An 11,500-nucleotide genomic window follows, 5' to 3' on the forward strand; every position below is an offset into this window, starting at 1 on the left:
CTGTAGTTCCTTGGATCCTCCTCCTTCCCTTTCTTTACGATGGGCACTATATATGCCCTTTTCCAATCACCTGGGACCTCTCCCAACTGCCATGAGTTTTCAAAGATGATGGCTCTGCAGTCACATTGGCCAACTCCCTCAGCATCCTTGGGTGCATTGCATCCAGCTCCATGGATTTGTACAGGTCCAGCTTCTCTAAATAGTGGAACCCTGACTGTACCCAGGTCACTTGCTACCTTTCGCCCTAATGAGCACCTCAAGTAATACTGTCTATATTTCTAACCTGTTCTTTTGCCACTGTTGGCTGCTCATCTCCTCCCCAAACTGTACTGCCAGGTACTGTAGTCTGGGAGCTACAGACTACAGCACTTTAAGGAGTAAAAACGACATTGGAAAAGAGCAGGTAGAGGATTGTTTCCTTCACTGTACATCTTGGCCATAACTTGCATCTGTAATTTACAATAAGAATCCTTGGTTTTGTGTGGTATGACACAAATCTAATCTAAGCTTAATTATAATATTCAAAATTAAACATAACTTGTCCAGGATATTATTTATAATTAGCAAATTCTTTGCTAACTCATTTTATGTACATGGATTTCTCAGTATGCCACTGTCTCCACTGTGACTCTCAATCAGCATGCTGCAGCACTCTTGGGTGGCTTGAGTTTCAAGGCTGCTGCAGAATGCCACACAATATTAGTATTGTTAGGTATGCAAACATGACTCATAAAATAAACCTAGCAATTTCAAATAGGAATCCATCATGTTAAAAACATTCTGACCTGCTGTCAGAGTTCTCTGCAACAGAAGAATTACTCTTTTTTCTTTATTTAAAGATCAAGTAAAAACAAACTTCTGACATTTTCCAAGCAGTGCCTTGAGTTTAAAAAAGGTTGAAAACTGCAAGTGTACCAAAAACATCCTGTCCAGTTGCTTTAATGACATTTGTCCCTGTAGGCTTCTTCTAAACATACCACATTAGAGGAAGTGCTCAAAATGAGTCACTGCTGTGGTTTGTCGCTTTATCCTCCTCCTCCCCACCCCTTCAGTGTATACATACATTTTTGCTTGTGCCTTGTTTCATGCCACATGCTTGGGATAACTTCCTCTGCACCGTCCCCTCACTTATTGGACCCAAGCAATTTCTCTCTTCCCCTTCAGGTATCTTCTCAAAATTATATCTTCTCAAAATGATATTGCTGGCTATTTTTCATAATCTCCATGCCCATATACCTTCACTTTTATTGCCCCTAATATTTTTTTAAAATATCAATAATTTGATCTACTTGCATTGATAAATGTTCCTGTCAAATTAACATTCTATTTCCTTTTTTCTTGTCCTTCTCCTCCTGTCCACTATTTAAAACCAAACTCACATTAGAATCATAGAAAGTTAGGGTTGGAAGGGACATCCAGAGAGCATCTTGTCCAACCCTCTGCCCAGACAATCCCTAACTTGATCACCACAGTCAAAGCTTTCTCTAGCTGGGTCTTAAAAACCTCCAAGGATGGAGAATCCACAACCTCTCTGGGTATCCTGTTCCAGTGTTTTACTACCCTCCTAGTGAGAAAATTCTTACTAATATCTAACCTAACTTCCCTTGCTCTAACTTGAGACCGTTGTTTCTTGTTCTGTCATCTGCCACCACTGAGAACAGTCTAGTTCCATCTGCTTTCGAACCCCCTTTCAGGTAGTTCAAGGCTGCTATTAAATCCCCTCTGTCTTTTCCTCTCTAGACTGAATAAGCCCAGTTCCCTCATCTTCTCATAAGTCATGTGCCCCAGCCCCCTCACCATTTTTGTTGTCCTCAGCTGGATTCTCTTCAATTTGTCCACATTCTTTCTATAGTGGGGGACCCAAAACTGAACACAGTACTGTAGATGTGGCCTTGCTAGTGCTGAATAGAGAGGAATAATCACTTCCCTTGATCTCTTGGCAACACACCTACCAATGCAGCCCAGTATGCCTTCTTTGCAGTACAGGCACACTGCTGGCTCATATCCAGCTTATTGTCCACTGTAACCCCCAGGTCCTTTTCTGCAGAGCTGCTGCCCAGCCAGTCAGCCCCCAGCCTGTACTGGTGCATGGGGCTGTTCCGTCCTAAGTGCAGGACTTTGCACTTGTCCTTACTGAACCTCATGAGAGATCTTTTGGTCCAATCCTCCAATTTGTTTAGGTCACTATGAATCCTAGTTCTACCCTCCGGCATATCTACTACTTCCCCCAGCTTGGTATCATCTGCAAACTTGCTAAGGGTGCACTCTATGCTCAGTGACTTCCAGGTCATTGAAGACTTTGAACAGAACCAGCTCCAGGACCAACCCTTGGGGCACTCCACTCAATACCAGCTGCCAACTGGACATAAGCAATTGATTACTCCCCTCTGAGCCCAGTGCTCCAGCCAGTTTTCTATCCACCTTACAGTCCATTCATCCAGCCTGTACTTCCTTGGCTTGCCTGAGAAAATGTGGGAGATGGTATCAAAAGCCTTGCTAAAATCAAGGTACACCACATCCACCGGTCTCCCCTCTTCCACAGAGCCAGTCGCTTCATCTTAGAAGGCAATCAGGTTGGTCAGGCATGACTTGCCCTTGGTGAATCCATGCTGACTGTTCCCAATCACCGTCTTCTCCTCCAAGTGCCTCCAGATGGATTCCTTGAGGCTCTGCTCCATGATTTTTCTAGTGACATTTCTGCATAAAGCCTCAGATGACTTGGCAAAGGAATTTGGCCAGTGGCAGAGCAAACAGAATCCCCCCATCCCCAAACTCCAACAGTGAATCAACTATGCAGTCACTTCAGGACCTCATGCAGCTTTCAGCGCATAAAGTTTTGACTCCTGCAATGTTACATAAATATAACTGAACATGATGTAATGAATGTAAATATCTTAACAGAATCAGAATAGGCATAAATTGGACAAAGTTAAAGTAAGAAAAGACCCTTCTCCTTTCTTTCACTGCCACTGCAACTGTGATAATGGGCTTACCTCAAAGTGCTTTACAAAAGAGGGTAAGAATAAGGACAGGCTCATTTAGAAAGTCTGTAACATATGAGCCATGAATCGTAAGTGAGGTGAAAACATGCTGTATATAAGAAGTGTGCCATCTCCTGGTCACTGGCAGTGTCATATATAAGCCACAACTTTAAATACTGTAGACTTGTTTTCTTTGGTTTCTTCATTTGTGAGATTAAGATGGCTTGACTACATAGTCCAGATTTTAAACTGGAAATCTGTGGAAAATTAAATAAGCTGTTTTAATTAAATGGTATATTTAAAACCTCTCAAACTAAACTGATCACAAACCATCCTGTGCCATTATGAGGAATTCTGAAGAATAGCTTCACTATTTTAGAAAAGAGCACTTCATTTTAAAATTGATCTAATTCAGTGCTTCTCAACCTTTTCTGACTCAAGGCACCCCTTGGAAAATGCCAGTTCCTACCCTTCACTTCATTTTCCTTTGCTTCTGGAAAAATAATAAAGCAATTCTTCTGTTTCAAAAAGCCTGGAAAGACTGTGACAGGTTATATTGACTATGAATTCCTATTTGAAATCTATGGGATTATCCTGTGAATTGTGTGTAAGTGTTTGCATACCCAACACTGATAATATGGCATGGCACTTCACAGCACCCCTAAAAGGATCCTTGGCTGAGAATCACTGACCAGTGCAAACTCTGTAACGAGGGCAAACACACGCATTTAATTCTCAGCAGTAAACTACCAACTTTACTGGGTAAACTGATATTAGCTGCAGCATCTTAAACAAATTGCAAAATTTTCCATGCTTCACTATGCAAACTTAGACAAAAGAGCTGGCCAATATTCACATTGGCCATGGACAGAGTAAACATTTACACTAGTATAAAAAAAAGGAGTAGACAGATAATGCAAATCTCTAATTTGGAATAATTTTCTCCAATCTACTGGGACAGTATCCTGGAAGGACTGGGGATAAACTTTTGCTGAAATAATTACACCAGTTCAGGTTTTGTCCATCCCAGAGCACCCATTGATAACAGCAGAGAAATTATCTGCTTTGTTTGTGGCAAAGCACCTAAATAGTCACCTACTACAGGAGATGCTCTGGAAGAGATTCCACATCTGTCTGGCTGTTTTCAGCAAAAAAAAAAGATAAACATTTTCTTGGCCCATACGAATGGCCAATTACTAACGAGCCATATCAGCCGATACTGATCTGATAGCTGATTTACAGGAATGCAGCCAGGCAACTTGGAGAGCAGCGTCCAGTCTGTAGGGGGGAAGGGGCATGGGAGAGGGAAGGGGTGTGGGAGGGAGGGAGTGGGGCAGGGGTTGCCCAGCCGGGGTGGTGAACGTGACCCTGGGGTGGGGCACATGACAGAGCTATGGGTGGCTCATCCAGGGGGTGTAGGGAGGGAGGGACAGCTTCCTGCCACTGCGTGCACCCCCAAGGGAGGCATGGGGGGCATGTCCCCCCCCAGATTTGTGCATGGGGCAAGGGCACACTGCCTGCCGCACAAAGTGAGCCAGCCTCTTCCCAGCAGGAGGTAGGGCCAGGGCTGCACTCGGGGTGGGATGGGCTCAGCTGCAACAGAGCACAGTGCCCTGAGCAGGGGCAGCACTAGGGGGGATTTGGGGATTATAGCCACACCAAAATTCCTCGTAGACCACCCCATAGCCACCCCTCCCAGCGCAGTGCCACCACTGCTGCACGCCCCATGCATCTGAGTCTGCCCTACCCCCACCTGCCCTGAGCATAGCCCTGGCCTAGCCCCCACCACCAGGAAGAGATTGGCATAGTCTCTGCCCCAAGCCCTTGCCCACCTTTGCCCTGCACACAGATCTGCCCCAAGCCACGTGCCCCCCCATGCCTTCCTCAGGTGGCTGCACAGCGGCAGGGAGCTGTTCCCCCCACCCTTCTCCCCTAAGAGCTCTGGCAAGCCGCTCACAGCTCTGTCCTGTGCCCCACCCCAACAGGGCAGCGTCAGCCCCTGTACCTGTCCCTGCCCCACTCCCTTCCTCACTGTGGGAGCCTCGATCTGCCCAGACATGCCCTTTTTCTCCCCTCCCCTACACCCATTCCTGCAACAGACTAACTGGAATGACGCTGCTCTCCAAGCTGCCAGCCTGCATTCCTGGCCACATGCATGCTGTAGCTGCATGTGCACACAGCATTTATCGATGATGTTATCAGTCAAAAAAAGCTGATTGCAGATAATGCTAATTTTCCTGTTATTGGTGCCCATCTTATATGTAACCGATATATCGGTGCAACTCTAAAAACTGATGTAGAATACGCTATGCCAGGGATTGTAACCTGTGGCCCATGGGCACGCTGGATCTGGTCTGTACAAGTCTCCTGCAGGAGAAGTGTTCACAGGGTAGGGGAGAGAGTAACAACCCAGTATCCTCAAATCCTCCCCACAGCCTCAAACCCTGCTCCTCCCCATAGGAGACACTGCTGCTGAGGAGACTGGCACTGGCATGGCCAGAACCCCAGGGGTCACTCTATCCCCCACACTGCAGCCAGGGCCTTTCTTGCCTTTAGATTTACCTTTGCTGATTGTCTTTGGCAACAGAATTCAGCAGTGGCTGCAGTAGCAGGGAGTCAGAAGGTCCCTATACCCAGCACTTGCTACCCGGGCTGCTGGCTGTACTGACACCTCCCCTGCAGCAGCAGCATTTCTCGTGATGTGGGGAAAGGGGTGTGAGGATGACAAGGGAACCAGAGCTACTAGGATGTGACCCCCGTGCTGTCTATATCAGAAGTGTGGTGAAGGGGTGGGAGAAATCATGTGACAGGAGGGAGTCAGCGGCCTGCAGTTACCATTGGCAAAGGTAGCCAAATCCTGCACCAGGATACATGTATATACATCCATGTGCATAAGTAAGAGCTTTCTTTCGGTAATATCTTTTATCGCACTAACTGTATAATTGGGAAATATGTTAGACCAGTTTTGTGTCTGAACTCTTGTCTAATATCTCTCCCAACTACATAGATGGTCCAATAAAAGATATTATCAAAAACCCCTCGTTTCTCACATATTCCCTTGACCATCACAGCTATCCCACCATTCCAATGCTACTATATACACCATAAAGACAACTTTCTAATTCAATTTACAATACAAAGAACTTTAGGGGATCTGACCTTTCCAGAAAAGATTAGATAGCAACTTTAAACAATTATATCTGCACTTCCTACACTTGATATTCCTATACTTAGAGCCAATGTAAACATTATATTTAATGCTGTCTCTAGTGGGTTATGGAATAGAGAAAATCCCACACAATTTACTGATTCGTTTTGATGCACTGGCTGGGGGAGTAGTTAGCTGACTGCACGATTTCACAATGATTACACACTTAATTTATACAACACAATTTTATTTTAAAATTCTTTGCTATGCATATAACACTGCTTAGCTTTAAGAAACACCACAAACATTAAGAACACAATAATTACATATATCAGAAACAATGCTCCGAATGCACTTCCTTCCCAAACAATGCTATAAGAATTAGTATTACAAAAACAACTACAATTACAACTAAAAGTTAAATTTGAATCAATACTGTTATTTTCATAATATACTTACAATCCTATAATTCCGAGAAGCCAAATACCAAAATATGGTTTCATTCCTCAGTAGTACAATTTAATGGGTTGGCCTCAGTAGTACGGTTCAATGGGCTGGCCTCAATACTGATAGGACTAAGTCCTCTTCCTTCAGTCCCTTTTGGGCGCTCTGCAGCTTCAGCGTGAACTAAGAGATTCGTGTTCACGGAGAGGTTGGATTAGGCGATCAATCTAATCAGACCTTATACTTGCGATTCTTCCTTCGTTGTTCTGCAAGTATAGTCACCTCCAATTTGGGAGAGTAAGTTACAGTTTTTATTGTGAGCTACCGTCTTGGGCCACTCCTACTCAAACCTGTCATTACCCCCAAATTTGGGCTGATCTCTCGGAACTCAGGATATTCGCTCTCTTTGTAAAAGACTTCTAAAGATAAAATTCAGAAGTTAAAACTTTAAACAAAGTCAGGACCTTTCGCATGTAGTCCAAAAACAATGACTTAGATAAGGAGATAGATCTTATCTTCTTCCTGAAACTGGCTAATGGGCAACCATTACAAACATTCAAAGTATTTCATTCAATATGACAAATGCAAGTATTGCTAGGTACATCAAGAGAGTGAACAGCTTCCACATGAAATGTCTGAGTAAGATCCTGAAAATAAAGTGGGAAGACAGAATACCAAACTTTTGCATGTGCTGCGAGGGTGGAGGGGCGATGCTTTAATTTGCAGCATGTTGGAGCAGCCTCTGCGCTCATGTACAGGCACCCAGAGGTACTGGAGCATGCAAGACTAACACACTTGGCCAATCCATTGCAACTTCCTCTTCTTGATAGCGATGTCTATGTCAGGAGAATGGGAGGAGACCATATCCCCAAGAATATTTTGTACAGTGAAAATCACAATGGCTCTAAAAAGCAGGGTCTATGGCGGTACCGCAATGTATGTAAAATGATAAGAAGTCGTTTAACGTCAATGTAGAAAGTGAGGAGGAGCACAGAGAATCCCATCTGATCTGGTGGGAAGATTAAGCGCTGGGTGCAGTTCAACATGAAGCAGCTTTGACCCAGAGGATGGAAGCAAAGCAAAAAAGAAGAAAGCAGCATGCTGCAAACTTGGACTCCAACTCAGACAATACATGGACCTATGAAACTTGTAACAACCTGTGCCACTTTCAAATTGGGCTTGTCAGCCACAAATGGATTCATCATGCATCTGACTAGACCTCTTACACGTACACCATGATCCAGAGATTGACAGTTGCCTACTACTGTTCCAAATATACCCCACCTTGTCCTTATTTTAAATGATCAAACTACAAAGTACACTAAATAAAATGCCAAAAGGAAAATACACTGAGAAAAAATCTAAAGATCTAAAATTATCTGCTAAGTAATGTATGTCTCACAGCTATGAATTGCAGTGATATTTTCAAAAAAAAGGACAAGTTCTTGGTACTTGACTCCATTCTCATTAGACAGCCACCCTCATTTTGTTTATGAGTTTATTTACAAGCTTTGAATTTCACATTTAAACACTTACCAGATTAGCTTTACAGTTTAAGGAAACAAACAAGAAATTAGTTCTAAATATTTTTTATTAAAGGTTAACTTGAAGTAAACATAGCTGTTTAACAAAGAGCTGCAGACAGTACAATTATGAAAAATATAACAGTCAAACCATGCAGCTTGCTGTAAAGTGCCCTCCTTTTTTGCAGAAACTGAGCCTGTCGCAGATTATAAACCATTCCTTGGCTCTGTAAATTACAGCCATCTCTTCTGCCTGGTTTCATCCTAAACAACTTCTGAGTTCAGGAATGGCCAAGAACCTTTTTAACAAACAACAGTTGGTACTATATGAAAGCTCTGCTTTTTATGTCCTGTGCATCTTACAAACTTTAAGACTGACTGTGCAATGCTTGCACACCCAAAGCTGCCAGTGATTCCAGTGAATGTACACAAGAATGCGTCAATTAAGTACATTTCCATCCAGTTATGATCAGTGCTTTTAACATAAGAGGACCAAAAGGGGAAAAAAAGGTGCAAGAAATAAAACTATACATATGTATAATACTTACATGTGTATAATACAAATAAAAGGTACAATGGCTAGCCTTCCTCTTCCTCTGCCAGAGGACTGTTTTTCATTTATGTTTTTAGTGCAAACTTTTGTCTCCTTTTTTTGGGATACCACTAACTAAGGCTTTCTATCTGCTGCTTTCTCTTCCAGGTACACTGAACAACAATCTGTAATATATGCTTTCCATAGACAGATCTAAGATTTTGAAAAGGGTGTGTCAAGGATTGCTACAGATCCCCTGACTCCCAGCACCCCACCCCCACCACTTTGCTTTACACCATAGCTGCCACCAGCTTGAGCTGCCCCACCCATGAACCTCAGGCTGCAGTTCTAGTTCCCCATGGCCCCCAGTGCCTGGGTCCCTGTGGGTCTGGGCAGGAGGAACTGAGATCAGACCACAAGAGTGATGGCACAGCTGGAGCACCCAAGCCAGCAGGGGATACCTTGGTGGGGCTGAGCAGAGAGCAGGTATAGGAAGGGGGAACCCACCTGCTGCCTTCACTGTTCCTAGCTGACCAGAGGTGGTGAGAGCCCAGGGGAGGTAGGGCCACTCCTGCCCGACTCTAGCCAGGGGCTGCAGGGAGTGGTTGTGTGGGCTACTGAGCTTGGTCAGGAACTGTGGTAGTGGCAAGCTAATCCTCCCTTCCTACACCTGCTCCCTGTCCAGCCACTCCAGATGATCCCTGCCAACCTGAGGAGCTCGAGCCTCAGCCCCATCATCCCCATAGTCTGAGCTCAGTCTCTGCTGTCTGGACTATGCAGGGGACCTAGGTGTCTCATAGGGCACAGGGAACTGCATGTGCTGCCACGTCTGCCAGAGAACTCTCTGTGCACCCACCAGATCCACCCCTGATTTTCTGGATTTCCATATCCCTCTCCTTTTCACCCTTTCAACAAAACCAAAAAATCCCCCAAAGAACATCCTTACAAACAAAAAGCACTGTAAGTATTATCACAGAAACTAACATCTTATTGCTTCAGTTTATGCTTCATGTACAACAACATTTTGATTTCCAGGTTCAGCACTGAAATCATTCTATGAAGCAGCAGCACTCTACCACTGTCATTATTCACATGACTGGTATCAAAACTTCTATTCAGCTGGTAAAAGTTGTGAATATTCAGCATATCTGAAGAAAATAATTATGATATCTGAGAGATTAATAAGGGGAACAGAAGAAATTGTTAAATAAAACTACTAAATTTCAATGGTAGTTGGTTAACTTTTAAAATCTATCCTCAAATCCTTAGAGCTGACTTTCAGCTAAAACCCTAGAAACCAATGGGGGCTACGAGAGAATATAGACTCCTGCCCCTCTTGAAATAAAAAAATTAAGTTCACCCTATGCTTCTAGCTACCATACAGAAGATATTGGCATGTGTCTACTGAAGAGGGGCCCTTCATTACCTTAGTGGAAACATAAACCATTTACTCATTTTCTTTCTCTTCATGTTCAGTACTGATCACCACAGCAGAACCATCATTGCTTAGTGCTACTTTGCCAGTAATCAGCTTGCTTAAGTTCTCAAAGGTGCCACAAAGTTTATTCACTTTGGGAATAGAAAAGATTTTTATAAGAGGTATGTAGACTGCATTTCCACTGACATATGTCTCCATGTTTCTGTCATCAGCAAGTTTTTCACCTTCAGCTAGAGAGGGATTCTTTGAATGCCTCATGAAATAGCGAGGTAGTTGGAAGTCGGGTTTCATCTCGACAAGACCATTGCTATGCTCCTTATATACAGAGTTGAAACTGTCCAAGAGTCGTCTGGTAATAATTTGTGCTGTATTAATAACTTCACTGACTACTGCATTCTGCAGGTACTTCTCATCTTTAAGACTTGGATACACTGCTTTGAAAATCTTTAGGAAAAGTAAAGAATCCAAAAGATTAAATATTAAAACATGCTCAGAAAATGTTATAAACAACATGCATCTAAAAACAGTGTATTTGTACTCAGTTTTTTATCTTGATATCCAAAAATATTATATTTAATAACTGTTATGATTGTATAATGATGTTATAATTTTATTGTACAAACAATTTAAATAACATGTTGATCCAAACTCCACTCTCATTTATACAACCGTACACCAGACTTCACTAGACTTTTATACTGTAACAAGTAGGAGAATTACTTTAGTTATCAACAGAACCGCAAAATCATAGATTTCATAGACATTAGGGCTGGAAGGGACCTCGGAAGATCATTGAGTCCAGCCCCCTGCCCAAGAGGCAGGAAGTCAGCTGGAATCATAGGATCCCAGCAAGATAAGCATCCACATTTCTCTTGAAGGCGTTCAGTGTGGGTGCTTGAACCACCACCGGTGGCAGGCCATTCCAGACCTTGAGGGCTCGAACAGTAAAGAAATTCTTCCTTATGTCCAGCTTGAAACGGTCTTGCTGCAGTTTATAGCTGTTCAACCTTGTCATCCCTTGGGGCACTCTGGTGAACGATAGTTCCCCCAGATCCAGGTGAACACCCCTGATAAACTTATAGGTGGCCATCAGATCGCCCCTGAGCCTGAGCTTTTCCAGGCTAAAGAGCCCCATAGCTCTCAGCTTGTCATCATAAGATCTGTTTTCCTGACCTCTGATCATGTGCGTGGCTCTTCTCTGGACTCTCTCAAGCTTCTCCACATCCTTTTTGAATTGTGGAGCCTGTCTCGGACGGCCAGGGCCGACTCGAGTTACGCTCGTACGTCAGGGCGGGCTGGTGAATGGAGAGGCTGACAACTTATTGGTTGTAAAAAACTTTACTCACGCCGCTTGCAATCACGACGCAGGTGGTCCGGTCGTCGGAACAACCACACGAGTTGCTCCAGCTGGCGGGGCCCAAGCCAGTTAATCCG

The 11,500-nt window shown here is 43.7% G+C and overlaps 1 protein-coding gene across 6 annotated transcripts in view; it reads right to left on the reverse strand.

Moving 5' to 3' along the window:
- Positions 1-7,142: 7,142 nt before the first annotated feature.
- HENMT1 (HEN methyltransferase 1) overlaps positions 7,143-11,500 on the reverse strand; it is a 48,359-nt gene continuing 44,001 nt past the window's right edge. For 5 of the 6 annotated variants that reach the window (XM_006025640.3, XM_006025637.3, XM_006025641.3 and 2 more), the window contains exon 7: positions 7,143-10,510. In XM_006025640.3, the coding sequence (XP_006025702.1) occupies positions 10,076-10,510 (435 nt within the window). In that variant the 3' untranslated portion in view covers positions 7,143-10,075. The remainder of the gene's footprint in view (positions 10,511-11,500) is intronic. The other variant, XM_006025643.3, reaches the window with a different exon arrangement.

Source organism: Alligator sinensis, unplaced genomic scaffold (assembly GCF_000455745.1).
Source record: "Alligator sinensis unplaced genomic scaffold, ASM45574v1 scaffold535_1, whole genome shotgun sequence".
Classification (NCBI taxonomy): Eukaryota; Metazoa; Chordata; order Crocodylia; family Alligatoridae; genus Alligator; species Alligator sinensis.